Source organism: Vidua macroura, chromosome 6, assembly GCF_024509145.1.
Source record: "Vidua macroura isolate BioBank_ID:100142 chromosome 6, ASM2450914v1, whole genome shotgun sequence".
Classification (NCBI taxonomy): Eukaryota; Metazoa; Chordata; class Aves; order Passeriformes; family Viduidae; genus Vidua; species Vidua macroura.
This window is the reverse complement of record NC_071576.1, coordinates 47,132,847-47,159,282: the sequence shown is the minus strand read 5'-3', so window position 1 is coordinate 47,159,282 and position 26,436 is coordinate 47,132,847. Positions and strand designations below refer to the sequence as shown.

The 26,436-nt window shown below is 40.7% G+C and overlaps 1 protein-coding gene across 32 annotated transcripts in view; it reads left to right on the top strand.

Annotated features, from left to right (window-relative positions):
• TSPAN4 (tetraspanin 4) overlaps positions 1-26,436 on the top strand; it is a 413,364-nt gene that overhangs the window by 246,798 nt on the left and 140,130 nt on the right. The window contains exon 1 of one of the 32 annotated variants that reach the window (XM_053981276.1): positions 16,633-16,696. The exons of the other annotated variants lie outside the window; for them this stretch is intronic. Within the exon in view, the coding sequence (XP_053837251.1) occupies positions 16,682-16,696 (15 nt within the window). The 5' untranslated portion in view covers positions 16,633-16,681. Of the gene's footprint in view, positions 1-16,632; positions 16,697-26,436 lie in introns of those variants that run through there. 32 annotated transcript variants of the gene reach the window in all.

The following is a 26,436-nucleotide window of genomic DNA, read 5'->3' as shown; positions in this document are numbered from 1 at the left end:
TTATTTTGCATCCAGCTTTCCGTTTGGTATCTAAGCTGGTTCTACTTTGAGCTGGGAGTTGGACCTGGTGACAGTCTGTGTTGCTCTGCTCACTGAAAAGCATCCTTTAAATTGCAGAGTCCATCACCAGCATTGCTAAACATAATTATTTTATGGGGAAATAAAAGAATAGACTTTTCATGTCACTATACACTGGTCCTGTTAAAAGACAAAACTCCCCAAACTTGGACTTTGCCTCGCATCTAGGTGGCATTTTGTTTTAGCAACAGTATTTGTTTGATGCTATACATCAGTCTTGATATTGTAGTGGGTTTTGTATCAGCTGAGTGCTGCTGATGGTCTCTGTCTAGATTTATAATCCATGATCTATTCGTCTTGGTTTGGGAATGGTACTTCCAGTTCAGTGCTCCCACTGAGACTCTCCCAAAACCAGACACTGCTCTTCTTCTCTCCCTTCCCTTTCCCCTTCCTGCTCCAGGGATGGAGTTGAGAATTGGAGGCACAAAAAGTGAAAATCATGAGTTGAAAGAATAACAATTCACTGGAAACAGCAATGAGATAAGAAAAAGCCAGAGAGTCCCTTTCTCTGCCCTGGTAATGGCATAAGGTAGTATCAAATAGCACTAAGGTCCTGGCCCAAACTAGGACAATTTGAGGTAATCCTGCTAAGCTTCACTCATACTGAAAAATTAATATTTCTTGAGGTTACTCTTGCTGAAAGCACACAGTCATTATCACAGCAGATGAATTGACAAGTAGTAGCCATTTAAACCAAGGTCATTTTATTGTGGAATGAGATCTTGATTCAAACATGCTAGGATGTGTGTTTGGAGTTGAGCAATGTCTGGCTTTCAGCAACAGGATTTCTATGGATAGATACTGTGTTTCTTATTGGCATGGAGTAATGCTGTGTTCACTTTGTGACACTATTGATTTTTGCAATTTTGTTTCTAATGTGGTTTACTAATCCAGGTGCAAAGGCATTAGAACCTGGTATGACAAACAGAAAGCAGCAGTAGAGGCCTGCCTTCTTCTTCCAGCCCATCCTTGAGTTCAAGACTGATGCCACTTTCCTCTGAAAACAGAGTATTTGCTATGTTTAAGATCACAGTTCTTCCAGACGCCTTGCTCAAACCGCCTGGTTTTGTTACCTTAAAATCCTAAGCCACTGACTTAATCCACACTAATAAGTGAAAAATCTACCTCTGAACACCCTTAGCCTTGGACAGGAAGCCATAAGGAACTTGTCACAGTAAGCAGGCATGGCTTGGGAAGTTGATGCTCCATAATTCCATCCCATACAGCACTTCAGTAAAAGTGTCACCCTTGTGTGATTGTGCTCATGAATTGCACTGCTACTGCCAGGAAAATACACTTTTTCCCAGCTGCCTTGTGCTGCTTATCTTTTTTCCATGGTGGGGTGGAGGGGGCAGCAAAAGGAAGAGGTTGTAGATGCATCTCAGTCTGGCATTTGTGCAGCTGTAAGAACTGTGCTTTGCTAGCCGCTCTTTTTACATAACAGAATCACAAATTCTCAGAGAAACTGGGAAAACAGAGGAGTGTTTCAATGATTAATATCACTGCTGGGCACAAGGATGTCAGATTGCTTTGTAAAAGAGATTAAAAAAAAAAAAAGGAAGAAAAAAGAAAATATTAGGGATAGTTTTCTGCTGGATGCCTACAGGAGAAAAAGTCAGCTTTTCAAAGTTGTTGAGGAATCAGAATACAAACTAGGTGTCTTCATGTCTATGTGTATCTTTAGGTGCATAATTTTTTTCAAATTACCAATCCTTTTTCACTCTTGAAAGATGCTTATTATCCTATAGCGATTACAGAATTAAGTAATACTTTTGACTTCAAAGACTTCTGTTCCTTTTTTATGATGAGGACTCAGCAATAAGGAAATCCCTGTTATTCAAGAAGTAGGCATAAAATCCTCAGATCTGGACACAGACTGTGAGGAGCTGAATCCCTAGCAATATGTACAGCTGTAGTGATCTTCTTGAAAGCAGTGATACTCTGTTCCAGATTAGTTGTTCCCTCACATTTGGGGAAACAATACTATTTAAAGTGGTTTCATGTACAGGCACACTACCTGTATTTTCAGTGTGTGCATGTGAGAGTGCGTATGACTAAGGAATGAAACAGGACTTGCATGCTCAGACCTTCTTCCTCTAACAGGACATTTTCTGCAGCATGTACTGGTTAAAGAGGTTGGAAAGCAGTTTTATTGCTGTGTTCTATTTTTAGCAAGTAATCTGAGCCAATTTATTCTCCTTGATAAAGCAGTGTATTAAAAAGAGGAGAAGAGGCAGCCTAGGAGAATGTGAAGCATCTTACTAAGGATATAATTTATTTTTCTGGTGGTGTTTATTTTTGGTGGTGTTTCCATTGCCGTTCCTTCACTTCATTTCATTAAAGCCATGCTGCTAAATACTGCTGCTGATCAGTACAGGATGCAGTACTGCTGCATCCTGTTAGAATCAAAAGTATTGTAGGCTATAGGAGTGTGATTCCAACTGTAGCTTAGACGTTTTCAGTGGCAGACTGTAGTTTTGGGAAGTTGATCTAACTTCCAGGACAGAAAATCTCTGTAAAGGTGACAAGCTCTCAAATTACTCCTAAAGGTGTTTAGGATGTGGGATGTATGATGCCTTCCAAGTACATAATTAACCAGTGAACAACTGCAGACACCTTGGTATTTCCTGCCAGTTGGAAACTATTCAGGGATGAGAGAAAGAAAACTGCTTATACTGCAGTTATGAACGTACCTGGAAGGTGTGGGGCTGCTCAGCTCTCTAGAGAAAAGGCACTATTCTCTGCTTCATTACTTTCATTAAATTTTATTACAGACCTTAAGTGTCTGCAGGAATGCCAGGGAATCAATACGGCTCTGTTTCCTCTGCAAGAGGCATATTCTGACCTGTAGTGCACTCCACAGTACCACAGACGTAGTCCCAAAAGGTTAAGATTAAGTGTACTTAATCCAACAATTCTTTATCTTTGTTGCTTCCCACTAATCGTGAAGGCCACATTCACTCTCAGGTTAAAGACTGAGTTAAAAGATAATTTCTCTGGAAATCCAGCCATTTCAGAGAATTGATTTCACCTGCCCTTCCAGAACCGTGGGCTTTGCCTTGGCAGGGGCATCCTTCAACCCTGGCAGAATTCCTTCTACTTGTCTTCCTCCTCTTTCATTGCAAAGCTCTTGGTTTCTGTGATAAATAGCGCTGCTCCCAGGCCCGAGTTTCCCCTGCCTGTCTAATAAGCAACCACTTAGTGCTGGTGACAGAGCTGCCCGCGGTGGTCGATGGCTGACGCACGGCCCTTGCAGCCTCTCCGGGTGACCGCAGCTGCAAATACAGATGAGAGGAGCAAGTCCTTGCTGTGAAAGGGATTTGCAGCCTGTATTCATGTGGCCAGACAAGAAAACACTTAGGAAAGGGTGCTCTTTGGGGTGAAATGATGGGACTGTGGCTCTGAGAGCCAGTAGGTAAAACGGCTAAACAAATGACGCAGTGCAGATTTGAATGTGTAACCACCTAACATGTGAGACTTGATGGTCTATTTAGGAAATTGGTACACAGGGATTGGAATCAGTTTTCTAGGATATAAGTATGTTGAGGGTGTGAGTTTGGATAAAGAATCTGGGGCAAGCCTGGAATGAATTCAAGAATTGTTTTCTTTGCACAGCTGACAGGGTGTATATGGATGTGAACCTTGGAGAATACAACACTACATGTTCCTGGCATTCCTACAAATTCAGGTTCTAGGTGGCTGTAATGATCCATTATGACCTTTACAAATAAATCTCCATGCTCGCTGCTAGAACTGCTTATGATACTGGTCAGCTACTGTATGAGGAAGGGGAGCTAGAAAGCAGTGTTCCCTTCTGATGAAGTAGCTTTTATTGATACTTTGATGCCATTGGATTGTTTTCCTCTGGTTGAATACTTGCTGTGGAGGAAAAAAACTTTCAGTCTTCACACAAAGATGTGTTCAACACTGCTGCTTTTTTTAGCACATACACTAATTCCCTTATTCCTCCAGACTGATCCTATCATGTTTGATGTGCTTAGATTTTCTTTTCCCAATACATTTTCTCTCTTCTCTCTAAGCTGTTTCCTCTCTACTTACCCTGCTGTAAAACTTTATTGTTCCCTTAGGTTGTGATTGACTGTCTTGGAGCAAGGTGATTTACAACACTTCACAATGAGCATGTTATATAAAAATCAATTTTGTATTCTGTTCTGTGGTTTGGGTTGGGTGGGTTTTTTTTGGTTTGGTTCCGACTTTCCATTCTTCCTTTACCTTCTGACCTGTTCTGTTGTACAAAAATAAAAACTAGTGTGAGTGCATATTATCCACTATAGATAAGATCTTGTGCACTTTCTTGTGAACTCTAGCAAACTGGTTTTTTGTTCTGTGCAGTATGGATTCATTTTGTTCTTGTCTCCCAGATTTTTTTACTTGACTTGGGGATCAATCTAATCTCTACCTTTTCTTGTACTCTGTTCAGTTTTTCGTCAGTTCTTTGATTAGATCTGACTGGGTCACTGTTCTGCAGTTCATACTCTCTTGTTTTTTATTTTTTCCCCTCCTGAAATACAGAATAATTTTCTGTGAGGTCTTTGCAAGTGGCTGCCATGCTGTGAGCCAATAATGCAGCGGAAAATAAGAATGACCCAGAGCTTCTTTAATGCATGTTAATGCATATTTTAACCAACACAAGGTCTCATGACATATCAGGAATTCACTAGAATGTCATCAACTTTACCTTAGATTTTTTTCATTCTTGTTGGTTAGAGAGATTGGCATGTAAAAATTTTCAAGTCCCTTGAAAGCACTTTTCCTCTGTGATAATACCAAAGAATGCACTTTGTTTTTCTGTGCAGTAACTGAAGTAATTGGGACTGCTCTGCCAGATTGCACAGGCTCTTAAAAGACTGTGCTGAGTAGTTTAAATGCACAAGGTCTTATCCTTTACCTGGCTGTGCAGTTTCAGGGAATGGGGAAGATCACAATGACTGTATTTTACTTAATGTCCTGCACCATTCATTGCAGAGCTTTTCTGAGCAGCTCTCCAATAGCTTAAGGCAGCTAGAGCAGAAATACATATCCTCTTGCATTGGCCATGCCTGGATTTCAGGTGGCAAAACAGCAGATAACCGTAGAGATCACTGTAGATTATGTCCTCATCTTCTTTCTTTTTTTGATTATATACAAAGCTTTATCAAGAATATCTTGAGGGTTTGTTTGCATTGTGTTTCAACCAGTGGGGTTTTATTCTTGGTTGGTCCTCAAGGACCGCTGTAATGATCCCGATAACTAGGAATAGTAAGATCGAAAATTTAAGTCTCATCAAAAGCCAATTAAAAAAATTGGAAAGAATCCAACTTAATTGGATTTACAGCAGACCCTTCTCTAAGACTGCCTATGCACTAAATAAGAAGTGCTAGGGAATAACACTTACAGGTAATTTTGTTCTTTTCTCTCTTCTTTTTTGTTCTGGCCAACCATTGGCAAGTGGCTACCTGTCCCAAGTGGGTGTTTTGTCATTGCCACTTCCTTTCAGTAAGATTTATAAACCACACACAGACTTGCAGGAGGGGTTCTGCTTTGCTTTTCCCTCTGCTGAAACTCTGCAAGTAAGATAATGTAAACCACTGTTCTCCATCCTTTACATGGCCCTTCCAAAGTGCATAGTGAATACTTCAAAGACAATTTTAAAATTTCATTTAATGGATTTTTTCATATATTCTAGAGCTACTGGAACAAGTACATTAAGGTTTTGATGCTACAAGTCAGTTAAACTGGTTGTGTGCTTGCACACTCCTGTAGAACCCAGAACTGTCAGGGCTGGTGAGAGAGCATGTCCCCTGCCTGCCTGCAGGAAGGATTCTGTTTCTTACACTGGAGTCTCAAGGAATTTATTTTGGGGCCTAGTGTTACACCACTGAATTAAAGGATTTTTGTTCAAATGCTTCAGTGGGTGCACCATTATGCGTCACCTTTAGATTTTGTTTTCCTGCACTTTGGAAATCACACTTTCCAGTGCCTCCCATTTTCATAGTGTAGTCTCCTCCTAAATAGTGAAAAAGGGCATGAGTGGGCATTTGGGGTACTTTACCAACTCTTTAAGACCTTATGATCACATTTTAAATGAGGCAGATTACATTTTAATACCAGGCATTCACTTGAGTAGGATTATTACAGGAGTAGGCTCATTTCATGGAGGTACACGTTTTGATGATTCCAGTGGGATGACATTTTTGTCTGCTGTGACAGTTTTGCTTACAAAATTGTATTCCTAATGTCTTTGTCATCAAAATTCAGCTAAGGAGTTGTCAGAAATTTGTAAGGCAGAAAGAAGATCTGGTTGCTTTGAGAGCACTATATTTAGCTGTGCATTAATGCATGTAAGGAATGAAGACTTGTTTGTATCCATGAAGAAGCAGATACGCTTCAGAGATGTGCATGAAGCAAGCATATGGAATTGCTTGTTGAAAGTTAAGTCTTGCTATTTTCAATAGCTCATGCAATAAATTACCTGACAGTATAAAGCAGTTTTTTTGATCCTCCAAAAGCATGCTATGTGTCTTTTTAGGTATGAGAGTAGATAAATAGAGCTCCAAGTGAACATTTTCCACACAAAACCAGAGACTGGGAAGTTTCTATTGCTGATAGCAAATTGACTCTTCTCATATTTTTCTCTATCAGAGGAAAGACATATTTCCAATATTTCATGTTCTGGAGTTGTAGTGGATGTATGTGCAATCTCTGTGTGTTTGAATTGTCATCACTGACTCGATCCTAAAACACAGGAAAAGTCCTTGAATTAGAGAGAGCAGTATGTAACAATGACTAAAATATCGATTTCTTATCAACATTGTTCTCATCCTAAATCCAAAACACAGCACTGCACCAGCTTCTTTGAATAAAAGTAACTCTATGCCAGTCAAAACAAGGACACAGCTGAATGAAAACACAACTCTCTAGAAATTTATCTATTAGGTCACCCAAGATCTGCTTCACCTTAGTGTCTGCAGAAAGGACATCCCTAACAGAAATGGGGGGAAAAAAGCCTTCTAAGTTTTTGGAATAGCAGGTTCAACAGCATTGATTTGTAGAAAGTGATGTTGATACTCAGCCCTGGAAGGCATTGCCCAAGAGGAAGGTTGTGCCAGGGCAGTGTAAAGAGCACTGTCTAGTACTTCAGAAAGAGGTAGGATGGCCAAGACTGTTTTCACATGAAGACAGCAAACCTCATCTAACTGCTTTACTGCTTTAAGAAAATAAATTATGGTCCTTTCAGAGACTTATTGGTGGAATCTAATTAAAGTACTGCAGAAAAGGAAATAAAAAATTTCCCATAAGTGGATTTGTTTGCTAGCAATTTGATATGAAATCAGGGGATCAGGGGACTAGATGATTAGCCTTTTTTTTTTTTTTTTTTTTTGCGGGGGGTGTGTGTGTTTAGTTTTAAGAGATTAGGAACTACAAAATGCATATTACAGACTTCTGGCATGATTGGCAATTCCTCCAGATTTATTTTCCCTGTCACTCTGTAATGAGTAATGAGCTAAGTTGGCACTAAAGCCAGCTTAACAAGCTACTGCTTTTTAAATTGCAAGTCTCCTGACATGTCCTTCTCCTTTTTATTAATTTTAAGTAACTCTTATTTTTGTTGTTGTATTTCTGTTCCTTGTGAATTTTGCATAACGTTTGCATTCACCATACCTTCAGTCCTCCAAGTAAAGATGCAGTGGTTAGATGCAGCTTTTTCTCACCAGCTGCCAAGGCATAAGAACAAAGGATGATCCTAGGCAATGAAAAGTCAGAAAAACTATGGTCAAAGTCAGAAAGCTACTTTAGGGGCAAGAAAATCTCAGAGATTCACTACTACATTGAAGCTGCTGAAATTCCTGAAAGGCATTTCATGTCTATTAACATCATTTATAATTGAGCTGCTGAAAGTAGTGATGAGAGCGAGCCAGAAATTTATCTTCCTTGAAAGCTATCTCTGGCCACTTGGCTATAAGGAGGATGAGGTTGAATCACTGGTCCTGTTCAACTCAAGTGCTCAAAGAGAGCATTATTGATGAATTATGAAGATTATTGAGATCAAAATACATTCTGATATGTAAGGAATTTAACGTAGTTTAATCAAAGTGTGTTGTAACTGTAGGGCAGAATGATGAATGCAATATCACATGCTCAGCTTTGCCATTTCCCATAAAGTAAGAATAGATGATGTCCAGCAAATGTGAAAGTTCATTTTTTTCAATGACAAAGGAAAATACTTGGAAATTAACCTGCTTGTCCTTCTTATCTTAATGAAGATAGAAAACCAATTTGTAAATATGAATTTTGGGTTCTTGTGTTCCTCTTCTTTTTCCAAAGGCTTTGACATTGAGGTGAGTTGGGTTTCTTGAGCCTTCTTCAATTCCTGGACATAATAAAAATCATATTAGTTTGTTAAGAATTAAAACTTATCAGTTTTGGAAGATGTTTTCTAAATTATATTGTAGCACTGTGTGCTCTACAATTTATATTGCCTTGTCTGAAGTGTTTGACCCTGTCAGAGATAAGAATAGGTGAATTACGGTCTAATTTGAAGATTCCATTTCTACATACATAGTGAAGCTAACAGTGAAAAAAAAGTGTCTTTCTATAAATACAGCTGGATTAAAGGTCAAGACTTTAAAAAACACAGTTATTTTTGGATGCTTCTTTTTTTTTGTGCTTAACCATGAGCCTCCTTTGACGGTCACTGATGTCTCAAAAATAAGATGCTTGTATCTTGAATGTTGCATAAAGTTCTGGTGCTTTTCACCTCAAAAAACCCTCAGACAACAAAGGTAAAATGTGCAGAGAAGGGATTCAGAGGATCAGAGACAGGGAATGAATTCCTCATGCAGGGTAGTTAAGTAGACTGGATCTCTTCAGTCTAAGGAACAGGTGACTTGAGGAGGGACTTGGCTAATTCTGTAAGCATAAGACTGGGGTTGATGGAAAAGGGTGATTAAGGAATGCTTTCTTGAAGAAAGAAAGCCTGTGGTGTTGTTGTCACAGAACACAGTGGGCAGCCAGAGCTCAAAAAAGAGAAAATCAGGACTAAAATCTATAAAAGTCTGTGAAATAAGAAGACACTTAGGATGTGCCCAAGAACAGAAGTGTGAGGCAAGGCTCTGGGGAAGCGTTTCTGTGTGTTGCCTGTGTCTTTGCTTCTTCTCTTTCCTGTGGTGTGGTTAAAGATTCACTGTTGCTCTTGATAGAAGATTGCTCTGACTTGCAGTCATTTCTGAGTAAAATATCAGCCTCCTGCCTCTTGAGAAAAAGACTGTGTAAAAACATCACCATTTAGGCACAAAAAGTTGGTTTCAAATCCCTTTCTGCACTTCAGGACCTAAAATGCCAGTTTTTAGAACATTAATTATAAAGAATGCAAAGAATATCACCTTGCTTTGTGTCTGACCTCAGGAATATGGCATAGCTTGTAGATTAAGGTATTATTTGCTGCAGGAAGAAGGATTGAAATTTATACGTTATTTGCAAAAAGAGAATACTTCATACCAAGTGACAGTGTTAGGTGAGTGATGCCATCTTATTGTTATGAGTGTAAGTGTAATCCCATCTAAATATGGTTCTGCAGGATGGAGCGTAAGGATTTTGGAGAGGAGTCATTACAGACAATCAAGTAAATAGAATGTATTTAGAAAGAAAAAAGCTCACCAGCTTGAAGAGTTATTTACCCAATGGCTTAGTGCATGTAGGCAGAAGCGTGGTTATTCTGTCAGGCTTCTGTGTACCTGTCAGAGTGTTTTCTGCTTCGCACTATGCATATTTATACTGTATGATTGAAGACTCGTATGCGAAGGAGCTCTTGCCAGCTGTGATATGTATGTGCTCTCTCATGACAGGAATATCTTTTTAAATAGGAAAGGCAACTCCTTTAAAATATGTGAGGCACAGACTTACCTTTCATACCTGTGGTGGTTTGACCTTGGCTGGATTCCAGGTGCCCACCAAGCTGCTCTGTTACCCCCCTCCACAGCTGGACAGGGGAAAGAAAATATACTGAAAGGCTGGTGCATCGAGATAAGGACAGAGAGAGATCACTCACCAACTGCAGTCATTGACAAAACAGGCTAGACTTGGGGAAATTAGTTTCATTTACTGCTAATCAAACTAGAGTAGAATAATGAGGAATAAACCCAGATCATCAAACCCCCTTTCCCCTTGCCTTCCCTTCTTCCTGAGCTTAACTTTATTCACAATTTTCTCTCTCTCCTCCCTCCAGTGGCACAGGGGTACGGGCAGTGGGGGCTGTGGTCAGTTCATCACATATTGTCTCTGCTACTCCTTCCTCCTCAGGGAGAGGACTCTTCTTACTCTTCCCTTGCTCCAGTGTGGGTCCCCTCTGGGGTCAGAAGTCCTGCCAGCAAACCTATTCCAGTATGGGTTCCTCTTTCCATGGAACCACAGGTCCTGCCAGCAGCCTGCTGAAGTGTGGGTTTTTCATAGGGTCACAGCCTCCTTCAGGCATCCACCTGCTCCAGCATGGAGTCCTCCAGAGGCTACTGGTGGATCTCTGCTCCTCCATGGGCTGCCGGGGCAGAGCTGCCTTACCATGGCTTGCACCACAGGCTGCAGGGGAATCTCTGCTCCTGTGCCTGGAGCATCTCCTCCCCTCCTTCTTCACTGATCTGGGTGTCTGCAGGGCAGTTCCTCTCACATATTCTCCCTCTGGCCCCCATTGCACAGGGTTTTGCCCCCTCTTCTTAAATCTGCTATTCCAAAGGGACTACCATCATCACTGATGGTTTCAGCCTTGTCCAGTAGCAGGTCCATCTTGGAGCTGGCTGGCATTGCCTCTAGGGGACATGGAGGAAGCTTCCAGCAGCTTCTCACAGAAGTCACCCCTGTAGGCCCCTGGCTACCAAAACCTTACCACACAAACTCAATACAACACCTTTAGGCAAACATGAAAAAGGAGGATGGGAATCAGAGAGGGAGGGTTACTTAAGCAGTTCTTGGGTGAGTTCCCAGCTCTGTTCACTCTTGTTTGCCCTCAGGCTAACAGAGCTTTCCCTGTACAGCACCCAACAACCAAAATTCTTGGGGGGGGGGGGGGGGGGGGGTCAATCGGCTAGCGGCACCTCCTCAGGAGAAGGACCCTTGGACTGATGTCCTGTGTCGCCCTGATTTTTTTAATATTTTTCTAAAGCCTTCTGAGTTTACATTCTTGTAGAAAACCTCACGCAACTTCCTGTAAACAACCTATTGTTTTGCATTCCTTCATAGAGGTGGAGAAATTTGATGTACTGGTAGTTTGTCCAGTGTCGTTGGAGAGGTGGCATGTTCACCCTCCAATCCACTGGCACCTTTTGAAAACTATAAATGATTGGAGTCAGAAGAAATAAATTAGTCTCTTCATCGTGACCGTAGCTGTGGTGCGTCGTTTTTCCTTGTGTCCTCTAGTGACAGTCCTGCTCAAAGATTCTGGTTCTCAACCAGCCCTGTGAGGTAAAGTAACTTGCCTAAGTATCAAAAGGCAGCATGTTCCAAAGACAGCTTTCATATAGAATTTGAACATGATGAACAGGCAAGTGCTTGTTTCACGTTTGCTGTTGGATGTAAGCAAAGTAACCTCAGCACAGCAGAACTGCTGACATTGGAGATCTAAGTACTGACATTGATCCCAAAGGCTCGAAAGAGTGCTTGGCCTGGCACCTCTCCTTGCATCATTTTTCTGCACTTTACTGAGGTCATTTGACAGGTTGATCTGAGTCACAGTCTCTGCTACAAAGAACCTGAAGTGGTAGGAAGAGTTATGAATCTGCACGGAGTGTTGTCAGCAGGGTTGTACTTACAGACCTGCATAATCACTTCTCCCTCTGTTTCCTGGGTACAGACACTCTCTTTGGTCTCAGACTTTGCAGAGAACTTAAATTCATTCCCATGGAGAAAAATACACAAATGGGAAAAATAGAAAAGTATCTACTTATCCATAAGACAAATCAATAGGTGTCATTAGTAATAACAATTCAGTTTTGCTGTGATGCTGGCAATCTTTTTATCTCCAACCTGGATCAGAGTGAATTCAGAGGCACGGGGCTGCACTGTGGGTGGCAGTGACAGCATTCTGCTGCCTGGGCAGCCTGGTTGAAAAAGCAGCCTCAGAGATGTACATGCTGTGTCCAGACTGGCTCTGGCCAGTTTTTCCACCTGCCACTGCTTCCTGTTTTTGCAGGGTTGTGTTAATATTTGTATTTACTGACTTTCTGTCCAGATATTTAGATACTGGTACAGACTCCCTTCAGTGCTGCTCTTTCTGATGAGTTACCTGCTATATTTCAAAGACTTTTAGAGCCAGAGAATATATATTTTAAAATGTGCTTTTGATCAGGGAAGCAACTAAGTAAAAATAACTCCATTCTGATTTCAGAATGGTTCCCTAGTGGATTTTCAAGACACTTGATTATTTTGACAAATAGCAATCTTTATGCTGCTTCTCCCTGCAGACCTTATAAAAACTATGGAAGGGTGGCCTGCAGTCTTTTCTGCCTAAAGCATCTGATTCTTTAACTCCTAGACACAGTCCTGAATATGCAATTTGGAGTCTTTATTACCTGTGCTGCTTTTAGAGACAGGAGAAATGTAACGTGATTTTCCCAGTCTCAAAACGATATTTCTGAACTGTCAGGCAAGGAAGAGCCCATCACTGAGTTGTAAACTAAGCAATAACAGAATGAGTGCAGTCTCTCTGCTGTCACTTCTCTGTAAGCTGACTGCTCTGGTGGTGAGCTCCTACTGACAGCAGAGCAGGAGGGTCTGTGCTGTGCTTTTTTTCACTCCTGCCACATAGTGCTTAGGCATGCTGAGGCTTAGCTGCTGCACTGCTGTTTTGAGATGGAACTGAAATGTAAAATCTCAGTTTCAGCCTGGATTTCAAGCCCTGTGAACTTGAGACTTCTTTGATATGAAGGGTTTTGTTTGAAATCCTAGCACAAGTGAAACAGAGCTGTGATGTCCAAGGGCCTTCTCAGTCTGAGTCTTGGTGTGACCCTTCTGGCTCTCTATGAGCAGAGAGGCACTTGTGTCTTGTTGGCAGCAAATCTGAATCCAAGACTTCCTGAAACTATTAATAAGTGCTCATTTAATGTGTCTCTGCTAACAGAAGCTGGGGGCTTTTTTCCCCTCTACTGATTGAGCAAATTGTTTCTGAGAATTTTGCAGGAGCTGGGGGAAAGGCAGGAATGTGAATCCTACTGTGGATTGACCCAACTCAGCACTGTAACTGAAAGTGCAAACCAGGGCAAAATGATGTGAAGAAGATGTGGAGAGGAACTGTTTGCTTTAATTTTACCTTTTGTGTTGCCCCTAAACTCTGAACTCAGAAGCTGGTTGGCAGCTTGTTCAACATTTGGACATAACAGAGGATCCATGCCTCTTGGACAATCCAGACTCCTTAAGAAGCATTTCCTACAGCTGGTCAAAAATGGTTTTTTGTTCTCATGTGCAGCCTCAATATAGGTCAAATTAATTTTCATTTACATTTTATATCCTAGGGGTTTTTTTTTTGGAAAAGGTGTGGGCATAGGGATTTTTGTTACACTAAATCGAAATGCTTCCTTTTGTAACTGTGGCTTCATGCTTTGCTGTATTCAGTGCAAACCAGTAATGAAATCTCCTGTACAATTTTGCCACCTTCCTCTAACAGAGGAACACTACTGCCCCGGTACTCTTGCATCTATGTGGTTGTGAACATAAATCCACTTCAGACCATTATAGATACAGAAGGTCCATCAAGCTGAGATGTGTGCTTATTACTTAATGAGTATTTAGTCTTTAGGGATTCTGACTGTCCTGATGCAGGGATTTGGAATCTTTTTCTGGGAGGAGGCTTCCAGGTCTCGGCATTTGGATGACACTTGGTCCCCTGATGTAATTAGTGCTACTTCAGGAAAGTGGCCTTGCTCATTTAAGGTGTATTCAGGGAGCAGACTTATGAAAGGAAAAAGATCAAAATAGAAGCCACTATTTTTCTAAAGGAGCCTCTGATTTGGGGTTTTTATTTTGCCATGATCATAACAGCCTATGTATCTGCTTCTCAGTGGTTCTTTAAATTTTAGGAATTGTTGGATTTTCAGAGAAATCAAACAGAAGACAGGTTTTCACTCATATCACTATATAAATATCTGAAAGGAAAGGGAGAGGAAGAGTTAAAGGAAATGGAGATGACATTATAGATTTGGTTCTGTCACTGCTATTCACTAGTATATTTTTCCTGAAATTATAGAGAGTCCTTTTCAGTTTAGTACCACTTGTTTCAAGGTGAAAGTTAATTTAACAGCAAAACAAAAATAATCTGAGATCCATTTGATGCCAGCTAATTAGTTTAGGTGAAAATCCCAGTCAGAGACTGAGACCTCCTCAGACCAGGCTTTCTATACCTTTAATAGAAAATCAGTCCTTAACTCAAAAGAGTTTGCAGTAAAAGTGTCAGAGGAGAAAAAACCAACAAAAATGACAGATGGAAGAGTGTGCAAAGAAACAGCAAGCTAATTAAGATTAGCATAATAAGCAATGCAATGAGGTTATTGTAATGCTCAGTAATTACAGACAAGTAAGAAACTGATGGGTGGTGAATTTCTTATTTTCTGCTTGAAAGTAATTGAATTCTTTCCTGCTGTTCTCTCTGTGTGCAGGAGTGTATTTTCAAAGCCCTTCCTGCTTTTTGGTGTGGTAACTTCACTACCTGAGCATGTTTCCTTGGGCTGCCAGATACCTGGTTTGATGGAAGCTGTACCTAGAACCATGAGTGCTCTAAGTGTGTAGAAAGCATTTCCCAGTATGATTTCATGCATCCTTTTGAGGTTCTGTTTCAGCTTTTGCATATTTTGCCTACTTACAAGTCAGTGTTTGTAAAGATACGCAGAACCTGTTACTATTGGGAGAGAAGTACCTGGCATGATGATGCAGAGATCAATGCTGCCTACTCTGAATGCAGCCCTCCTTTCCTAGTTGCATTTGGTGGTGTGATCTGCCAGAGTAGTGTTCTGCTCAGAAGGCAGCAGGTCCAAGAAGGGAGGCCTGTCCAGTAAATGAGGCCAGGCTTGTGAGCGACTGCAATCAAAACATGTTCTTTACTCCACAGACAGGAGGACAGATGGCTCTGGAGTTTATGAAATAGGTAATAGTCTCTTGTTGAGAGAAGCACATTAAATGTGTCAATCAACTACAGCTTAGAAAGCCCCCATTTGACTACTTGAATAATCAGAGCAGGTTCTCCCAGGGCTGACAAGTTGAAAATCTGTCATTGTTGTCTCTAGGGAGTTTGAAGTACATGGTAGTAACAAACTAAGAGGGCATGTTTTTAGGAAGAAAATGCAAGTATGGTGATAGTCTGTGGGTTCTCTGTTTGATTTTTCTACCTTTGTCGAGGTTGGGATTGAAGGCATTTGGGATGATGTTTCATGTTTGGACTTAGATGTTTATTATTTCTTATTAGTGAAGCAGCCTCACAGCTGTGAGTTCTGCAGTCTTTCATTAGCAAGGCACAAAATGGCCAACTATCTTTTGTTACAAGGTCTTTTGAAACTAAACTATCTAATTCAGAAATGACACTTAGATTATTTTCCTTTTTAACTCAATAACTGATCCTTCGAAGCTCACAATGCGGACCTTTTTGTCTAATTACAAAACATCACCCAAACCCATGAAGAAGAAGGTGAAGAAGAACAACCTACTTCCACCCTAAAACTTCCATCTTGCTTCATATTTATTTCTATATTCTAAAACCCTAAACTCTAACTTTTCTACTTTGTGATATTACACACTTTTAACCAACTACACACTCATAATCTCAGTGCTATTAATCAATTTTGGAAGTCTTCTCTATAGCCTTAGGTCAAGTGCAGTGCTCTCTTGCGAGTCTGTGCCTTTCAGCATAGAGAGTTTAAAATTCTTAGCATCTAGGATTCCAACAATAGTCCTTTCAGTATGTATGGCTCTGGGATGAATGTTCTTATGTCTATATGCTCTGCTGTTATCCTAGCAAAGCCTGACCCCTGGAATCTCAAGTTCCTGCATTCAGGTTTTAAGTTGACCTTAGTTCCTTTGAAGTAAAATTGGCCTGCACTGGTTTAGTGTTTTCCTAGTCTCCATGACTATGCAAACTGTGCAATTTTTGGCTGTGCGCTGGAAGAGCTTTTTTCTTATTTCCTTTTCCGTTTCCTCTTCCTCTTCTTCCTTTTTCCATTTCCTTTTCCTTTTTCCATTTCCTTTTCCTTTTTCCATTTCCTTTTCCTTTTTCCCTTTTCTGTTTCCTTTTCCTTTCCTTTTTTTTTTTTTTAGAGAAAGAGGGAAGGCTGTTATCCTCTATTTTTGGTTGTATTTTTGTACATCTAGCTGATAAGTTCTAGCTCATTCCATTATTACATCAGAGACTTCCACAGCTGGAACCTCTGTCAGCTGCTAAGCTGCTGCTCTTCACAAAAAGGAACATTTTCTGAAGTTCAGCAAAGTTATAGATAGGAGTTCTCAAAGGAAGCCCTATTGTCTCCAAGACAGGAGTAATTTTCTTTTCTCTGGCAGCAGACTGTGTCTTGGCTTCAGGTACCTGCCTGCCTGCCTACCAGCTCCCTGCAAGTCAGAGCTACATGAGACACACAGCATGCAAACTTCACAGGTCAGAGTCATTTGAGAATTTCCTGCTACTGTAAAAATCACATCTATACTAGAGGTTTTCTTTCTCACCTTCTGCCATGTGAATGTCTATTTTATGTAGTTCTTTTTTAGGACACAGTTTGGCTTGTTTCATTCATGACATGAGTGTTGGGGTGCAGTGAAGGCACCTGAGTGCCTTCACACAGCAGGCTGGGCAGGGGTCTGGCTGGGCAGGGTGTATCTCCCCCTTATCCCAGCAGGGCAAGCAGGACCAGGTTGGGGAAGGTCATCAGGGTCAGCTGGGAGTCCATATCACTGGACACATCTGTTGTGATGAGAGTTGTTTGAAGTCCAGCTGAGAACACAGGTCAGGTCAGGACCACATCCAGTGACACTGTGCAGGTCTGTAGTGGTGAGTGAAGCAGTTCTGGGGTCCAGTTAGGAAAATAGGATGCAGGGCAAGGTCCAGATCAACATAGTCTATTGCCTGGCACAGACACGGCTGGAGCTGGAGACAGGCACATCTCCACAGCAGCTGAGGCAGTGACTGGGGGCTCAGGGCTGAGCCTGTTGGGCAGGGGCTTGGGGAAGGTCCTAGAGGAGGCAGGGTGACTCAGACCTTGGCCTTGTACTTACATTGCAGCACTTTGTGTTGGTAATAGCTCAATTTCATGCTTTCTCTGCTTCAGAGGCAGGAAGAGAAAAGATTCAAAGCAAATTGTGGGGCCTTTGCAGTTGGTACAAACTCCATAGTTGTCCAGGGGACAGGCAAATGCTGCTCTCACACTGGGGAGGGGATCATTCCTCTACAGGGACTGCCAGCTGGCCACATCAGGGTGTTGGCAGAGCTCTGCTCTCTGAGATGGACCTCAAGATTGTCAACTGGAAATTTATGGAAGTGAGCTGCTGCTCCTTTCATATAAAACAAACCTCCCAACAACAAAACACCTTCCAATCTCTTCTCTTGCCACAGCTGGGATAGTGTGACTGACAGAGCTCTTTTTCAGCCAGCTGTGGTTTGAGCATTGCTTTGAAGTGCCTTCATGTGCTGCTGCAGCAGCAGCTAAAGTTGTTCCTCTGTTTCCATTTATCCTTCCTTCAGATGTAGGAATGAAGCAGCATTTCTGTGGCTTGCTGCAGGGGAAGTAGAAAGAGAGTGTGTGTGTGTGTGATGCCTTGTTGGGGATCCCTGGTAGCTTCATGCTGCTGTAGGTGTTGGCTGTTTTGGCTGACTCTGAAGGCTGATGGCTTTAGCTTTATTTATTTTTTTTTTTTTTAAGAACCATTCAATATCTTCTTCCTGTTCAATCTCTTAAGAAAGAGAAAACACACTCCAGATGTGTGGTCTGTGGCAGAGAAGAATCAGCTATAAATGGCTTGATTTCCTTTCAGAGTACCTGCTTATGCATAATTTTTCAAAGAATTTTGCAGGGGCATGAGGAGGCAGGGGGCATACCCACACTGTTTCTCTAGCACAGAGACATATTGGTCTTCTTCAAGAGTGAAGTGCTGACCTGCATTTTGTTGTGTCTCGTTTGGGAGCTGTTTGCACAGGTTTTACAAGCCTGAGGTGAAAGGAAGCAAACTATTGTCAGATAACCTTGAAAGAGACAAGGTTACAAGCCCAAGGCCGGACTGCATTCACTACTCTTCATTTTGAAAACATTACTTTTTCAGGGTCCCCAACAAATCTCACTTGTCTTCAGCATTGTTTTTCATGTGAATCAAGGGGTGGGGGACAAATAGAGGAGTTGAGGGGAAAGTAACAGTCTGTTGCCTGTGAACCTCTGCTCTTCAGTGCTTTTGCTGGATCCATCCTCAGGGTTACCAAAGAAAATCACCTTTATTTTGTTTTTTTGAAAGTAAAGACTTGTCAGGTAGAAATGTGATCTAAACCAACAGTTCATTCACACAATAAGCACTGCACAGCAGTTGGTGTGTGATGAGCTGTCTGAGCCCAGTGTCAGAAGCCAAAAACAGGAAGTAATCCTCCATCTGCCAAGAGTTCAAGGCGGGGAGGATCCCAAACATGGCTATCTCCTGATATGTGCTGCAGAGATGGAGAAGAAAACTGGGCAGGATCCATGGGTGGATCTGAAAGATGTTTTCTTGTCTTTTACAGGGTTTTCTTTTGTTAAAGGAATTGTGCAATGAAGTCTTCCTTGTGTTAGCTCTAACCTGATTATGAATAATGCTTGGTAATGCAGTCTTGTTACAGGTACAGTCACAGGTCAGGCTGCATTAGTCATAAGAATCTCCATTCCAAGCCTAATTTAGCTATTCATTGGGAATAAAGAGCTTAAAAACCTCCATCCATTGCTACAATTTAAAATAAAAATGTCTGTTAAAGAGTAATGATGTTGAATAAGAACTGTACTTTCACCATCCCTGTTGCTTCAGGGTCTTGAAATCATGCTGGTTTAACTGAATAATGCTATTGTGGTCCAGTGTTTTTATCATCATTCAGTGCTTTTAGATGGTTAACCCATGCATGCCTGTTGGGCTTAAATTGCCCAGTTCAGGATGCCAGGCAACCTCAGACCATCATGGGTAAATTTGTCTGTCTCTGTAACACAAAGTGGAATCAGCATGTTTTCATTTTGTTGACTACCTCAGATAGGACTGGGTATCCTAAAATGCAAAAGGTTATACAGTGATGTTCTTTCAGTTTCTAAAACATGAGGTAATGTTAAAATTATTTGCACAGAACATGGTCTGAGTGGTTTCAGAAGGAGGTGCTACTTGCTTTTGCAAAGTGCAAGATGCCCTGTCCTTGTGGAGAGCTACAGTGGTACAGAATCTAATAGGCAGGTCTGGTGTTTTTGAAAGGAAAATTAAGTTTATCAACAGAAATACCATTGGGAGAGGTCCTTTATGCTTCAGAGGCAACCCAAAGCACATGTCAGATACTACCTGCTGCATTTGGCTTTTCCTGCTTTGTAGCACCTGTCATTTGGACTGGATGCTGGATCTTTGGCTAGATTTATGGGAGTATTTTTCTACCTTTTATACAGCAGCAATGTTGCTTTCCCTTGTGAAAATAACTTCTCCTTCAAACATTTGCTCCTAAGAAGTATGCTTGAGGCACTTAACACCTACCTCATATTTGGGAATGGCATTTATAATGCTCTGTTATTTTCTTTGGAGTGTGGAACTATTTTTTAAAAGGAGAAACTATAGGTGTGACCACTTCTAGTTGCAGTGCCTGAGAGATGAGAAGTGTGTGCTTGTGTGTGATGGTATGCCAGAGGGAAGAGCTTCAGCCCAGAGGCATCTTGAGAAACCAGAAGATAGTGCCAGGGAGAGACCTCAACAAGAGATGCAAAATTCTGCTTTTTTGGGAGGTTAACTCTGGTACAGGCTGGGAACCAAGTGTCTGAGTAGCTATGCTGCTGTGAGGGCCTTGCAAGCTGTGAGGGACATTACACTGAATGTTGGCCAACATGTGACCTAAATGTGAATAGGTGAACCAAATGATGGGCTGCGTTTGACTGTGGCTACCAGATTCAAGGGAAAATATCCCTCTCCATTTGAGACTGGTGATGCTTTGCCTGGCATGTTGGGTCTTTTTTTGGCTCTCTCTTGAAAAAAGGATGTTAAGATACTGAAGCAAGACCCATAGAGACCTGCTGGGATGGGCAGGGGCTGAACATATGAATTGTGGGTAGAGTTTGAGAGGAATGGGTTTGTGTACTCTGCTGAGATCAAGCAGAGGACAAATCAAATAACAACCCACAACTATTTAAAGGGAATAAGAAAAATGCCACAGCCAAACCCTTCCCATTAATTGCAGGTGGTGGGTCAAGGGTGCAGTGGCCAGAAGTGGCAGCTTGGAAGCTTCAGCTACTTAAGATAAACTTTTTCATTTGTTTGGTACTGCAGCTCTGTAATAGCACCAAACTGCAGTTAGGTGCTGAGCTCTGGAGATCATGGATCTCCATTCTTGGACGTTTTCAAAACTAAGATACAGCAAGCCATGGCTGAGCTTATCTAGTGTTGGCAGTAGTCCTTCTTGGAAAACGACATTGGCCCAGAGACCTGCAGACTGCCAGCCAGCACCTCTGCAGGTTGTGCAGCCCCCAGTTCCCAGACAGCCCCGAATCTAGAGAGCTGTGGTGAAGTGGGGAGGAGTGACATGGGAATCGTGCTCAGCTTGGGCCCAGAGCACTGAAGTACTCAGAGTGGGTCATGGATTCGGTTGGTAAAAGGGTGAAGGTTTCTGTTTATCTCTTGGCATTTCCCCCGTTTTTTTGACGTGAGCCATGCTTGTTGCTGCCTCTGGATGAGACTTCATTAAAAAACACTCAGCTAAAAATAGACTATACTGATCTAGAGTTCCTTGATTCACCTGAGAGTGTGCCCTGCTTCCACTTCTTGCCATCAGTTGTCCTCTTGCTTTTAATTAAATTTGGGGTTTATATTTTTAAATATTTTTTCTCTCCCCTGCTCCCTTCCCTGAGAATTTCATGTCTGTATTAGAGGGCTGTTTCTTCTGGGCTTTAAAAAGCACAAAGTTATTAGCTGATACATAGTGTTTTCCACTGGCTATGATAAACTGTGGTTTCTGTTACTCAATCTCTAAAAGTTTTCTGGACTTCAGTGCTTCTTGAAACTTCCAAGAGACTGTCTGGTTCAGTGATAGAGTTTAGAGAGTGCCTTGCCTTGCTTTAGTGTGGCTGTGCTCAAGTGTTTAATGGTGCTTGTGACCAGCAATTTCAGGTGAAGCAAAAATCAGTTTTTCTGGTTATCCTGACTGGTTCTCAGTTGGTTAGATTACTAATGTACTGTAAGAAAAATTGTATCTTCAACAAAAATAAATAGGACCTTATTCTCTGCTTGGTTAAACTGCCACAGCATGGTTGATTTCAGTGAGGTCATGATGGTACAAATTACATCATCCTTTTAGGTCTTTTTAGGTTTGTGTTGCATGTGGGATGGCATGGTGGGGAACAGATAAATATCTTTATTATCGTGGAGCAGTTGCTAGAGTCTGTCAGGCAGAACAATTTGCTGCATTGTTATAAGCTGGATTAAAAATTGCTGAGAGAAATGCAGGTAAGTGCTAATAAGAAGAAACTTGGTATGACTTCGGTCTGTTATTTTCCATTAAATTTCTCTATTTTCTTAATAAATAATTGGTATTATTTGATATCTGGAAGAGTATTATTTGTCAGTTCCATTAAGTATTTGGAAGAAGTGATAATGAAAACAGAAGTTCTGAGATCCATTCAATAGTAAGGAAGATAAATATTTTAAAGAAACTTGGAAGGGTGAATAGGAGTAAGAATGAGAAAGAAATTAATCATGGCAGAATCCAAGTGACTATGTTTGATAAAGTAATTTGCACTGATGTTTGAAGGAAATGAGTAATTTCAAAAGTGGTAAACAGGATAAATCAGATGGTACATGTCTACAGCATATTATGGCAATAGAAAGCACAAGGAGCAGTGCAGGCAGGTTTTGTTGAATCAATAATGATTATTTTGTTATTTATAATAACAAATATATTACATTTTTATTTATGATAATTGTTTTGTTGAAATAATAATAATAGTAATAATAGTAGTAGTAATAATAATAATAAATCCCATAATAAAGTGGTCAGGACTTCTCCTTTATCTGCCTTTCAAGTAAGATCTATCAAATCTGGTGCTGAAGTCTCTGATACCACTGGGCTTTCACATACTGCATGTAAAAATATGGGAGAGGAACTGGAGGGTCTGAAAAATCATTTCAGTTGTGAGCAGCATGGTTTAAGAATCTGGTAGAATATGGTGAAGGAGAACAAGTATGGCAACATGAAGGGTAAAGTTAGAGAAGAGGGAAAGGAATTCTTTAGGCATAAATGAATGAGTTTTAGAAAGCATGAGTTACTGGGGTAAAAAAATATCCTTTTCATCTGCAAAAGTCTTGGTGGTGTCATCCTGGTAAAATAAAGCTGGATGACTGAGAGGTAAAGTGTATTTAACAATTCTGCAGCACCTGGGAAGTTACTTAAGGTGAATTAAATAGTTTGTGCAAAGTGAGTTCAACGGCAGAGTTCAAAATGAAGGCAGTAGTTAAGCCTCAGAGAAGAGTAAGCAAATGTAAGATGTGTACCTTACCATCTCCACATAGGAATTAGTTCAAAATTGAGTCTTTGTTTCTGACTTTTGCCTTGAGGGCACTGGGTCTTGCCTTTTCCATGAAGAGGCAAAAATAATTGCAGATCATTTTCCAGTCTGGAACACTGTGACCTACCTTCTATAGATTTGGTAACTTAAAATAACTCCTAGCTCATTACATGCACTTTAGTGCTGTCCCAGTCTGTTAACACTTCTTGGTCTCCACAAACTCCAAAGAGGTACTTGCTGCTGTATTAAAAATATCACATTGGCACTTGGCATTTATCCTGAGTTCTCATGAATTTTCACGCACTGAAAATTGTCTAGGAGATGTCAGTCTACTAAAAGTATAAATATTTTCTTCTGAAAGAGATGATGTGTTACAGCTTTGCTTCATATGAAGTCTTTCTCTACATTCGTTTTGCAGTGTGGTTCAGAATGACTTTGAAAGGGACTAAGAGAATTAACCACCTATTCTTCACGGTTTCTGCATTTAATCTTTCGGTTTATAATATTAATCAGCAAGTTTCTTGCGCATACAGAAGGTTCAGAATACTACAGTTTTTTGCTCTCTCAGACAAAAAGTATATGTAAGCAGCCTGAAGTTTAGAGTCATAATTTAGGCACTCTACATAAATGATTTAATTTCACATGTTACACTTCATTCTGCCTTATGCCTGTGAAATTTTTGTATTGCTGTTTTTTATTTGTCCACCCAACTTTTCAAAAATTGTTTTGTCATTTCATTCAGCATTTGTCATTTTCATTTCAGCACATTTCATAATCTTTCCTATTCAGGGAAGCTACATCTGTGTCCAACTGAATTCTGTGTGAGGCGCTGAATGACTCCAGCAGAATCTAACTTAAAAGAATGGAGGCAACCTCAGGGCCTCCATTGGTAGAAATGACGTTCCCCTGCCAAAATAGTTGCATTGCCAGTCTGAAGCTGATTGCTTGCGGAAGAAGTGCTCTCAGCTGCCTTGGACTGCAGAAGAACAGTGTAAGATAATCAGTTACAGAATTTCAGCTGGATTCAGAAGGATCTCTGGTGACTTTATAGGTGAGCTGAAAGGAGGTTTGAGTAGATGAGGTTATTCCTATGCTTGTTCAGTCAAATTTTAAGTATCTTCAAAGATGGAGCTCAGGCTCTCTGTGGGCCTCTTCCTGTGTTGACCACTCTCCAACAAATTCATTTGTCTTTATTCTGTAAATACATGACTGCAAAAGAATGTATTGTGCAGAGGAAAAGCTTGATCTCAGGCACTTGAAAATCTAATGAAAACAGAATGACTTTCTTGCTCTTATCATTCCCTGCTGTAAACCAGTAGTAACAAGCTGGCTATGAGGCAGTGGGAAATGTCACAATATTCACAGTATCTTAAATAATTCATTGCTGCAAAATGGTCTTCTTGTTCCATCACCATTTATCTGGATGAAGGAGTTGAGAAAAGGTCTTTGATAATTTTTACAGTCAATATATTTTTTCCCATCCATTCTACAGAATCACATAAGGGTTTAGAGAGGGGGAGAAAGCTCTTGCAGCTTATACCTGTTGAGGCAGAATCAGCAAAACCAAAGTATTCTCCACACTATGAGAACCTTCCCCATGATTATGGGCAAATCTTGAATTTGACGTCTTAGACTTTTCATGCATGTCACACAGCTTGGAATTAATTTGAAGTAGTTGTTGTTGTCTTTATATCTACTGATGTTAAAAATAAACAGTGGACCACCTAATCTGATCGTCTGTATATCCCATCTTGAAGAATTTCACCAAAAAGCTCATGCTTCTGTAAGTTAGCTGTGAAGTGCCTGAGGCAACATGGTAAGAGGCCTTCTAGGTGTCTTGCATTTGCAGTTCCTCAGTGGCCCACAGGAGCAGGGGGTGCCTGATCTAATGCTCTCAGTCACTTGAATTTTTTTTATTGTTCTTGTTCAGCCATTTCAGCAGCTTGCTTTCTCCTCCTTTGCAGACTCTCAGGCAAATCCTGAAGTCTCTGGCTTTTGCTTACATCTCCACTGTACATTAAATGGCCTTTCTTTTTATACAACTTAGAAAAGATCTGCTTGCAAACCTGTTTAATGATATTACTCGTTAAGCCTGATTAACGGTATCTTTAGCTTGTGGAATTATTGGGTTTTTGGTCTCATGTACATTAATTCATTAACATTCACCATTTTGTCTGAAAAGTGTTAAGCCTGCATTATTATGGAGAAAAATCCAGTGTTGATTTCATGTGTGATCCTGTACAGGATAAAATATTCCTGGTAAGATGGAGACTTGAAACCCACAGCTAGAGATGAGAGAGAAAAACTGAGGATGTATCTTATCAATACTTAAAAAAAGCACTTAGGGGCCAGGTTTCTTCCTGGGGGAAAGGAACCATGTGAGTAAAAAAAAAGAAAAATCTTTAATTAAAGCCAAATAACAAAAACAAACAAGCAAAAATCCTTGATCTATTATCTCTGGTTTCTTTGTATGCTTTCTCTCTATTCTGTTTATAGAATTTCCCTACTGCCCTTACTGTGCTGCAAGATTTCTTTCTTCCTGAGATTTGCATTTAGAATTAAATTTTCCTTCCTTCTCCCATGTGCATGCAGGAAAGCAAACATTTTTATTGCTATAGCTGGTGATATCTGCTCATCAGTAGGATGTGAAAGGCCTTTCATATTTGGTTTGCTATTTTTTGTTTCCCCTGCTACCTCTCCTCTGTGAATGTCAGATTTTCACCTGCCAGAATGGGCTGGTGGAAGAGAGCCTGCTTGAGGGAATTGTGACGTGGATTGGGATTGAATTCTGCATGCTAAAAACTATCCTGCAACCCTGGAAAAAATCACTCCAGGTCATTTCCAGTGCTGGAGTCCCTTCCCTTCTCTAATGCCAAGAGTAGCACTGGAGGAGATGGCATAGTCAATAAATGTGTTCTCCAACTCAGAGAGGATTTTGAAATTTTATTTCTGTTCAGGAAAATAGCTGTGTAAAAGGTACATGACTGTTATTTCTTGGACTGTGTTGCTTGTGGCATCAGAATTTGAGGTGCTGAATATAAAGAGACATTCTTTTCTTATGCATCTTAGGAGCCCAATGTAGCAAAATGACAGTGTTGTCCTCATGGAATTTTCCTGCAGTACTTGCAGTATTAGCTATTTTTCATAAAATCACAATTTTTACATGTTAATATTTCAGAATATTAGTTTTTATTTTTTCTGTGAGCACTTTTTAAATTTTGTTTTCAAGAGGAAAAGGTGTCACTCAAATATCACACTTTCTAGAGTCGCTCAAAAGTTCTGGAATATTCAGACTCCCAACATTCCACAAAAGAAATGAATCTTGAATTTTAATCCAGCCTCACAGTTTTAGGAGTGTGATTCCTGATTTCTCTATGTATAAGGGAAAAAGTATTTAATTGAGCTGAATTTTATTCCTTTTGTATCTACAACAGACTAGAAATCTAGTGAGCTGACTCAACCAAAGTCAGTTATAAATCAGAAGAGAGACTGTGGGAGGTGGTGAGGTTGCCCAAAGATCATTTCAGGTATAATGGGAAGTTGTCAGGGCTGCCCGTTACCACTTTGGGTCAGCTACATGACTGATAATGTGAAGGATTGGAAGGTGCTGTATATTCTTAAACCTTCAAGGAGAAAATGTTCAATCTTC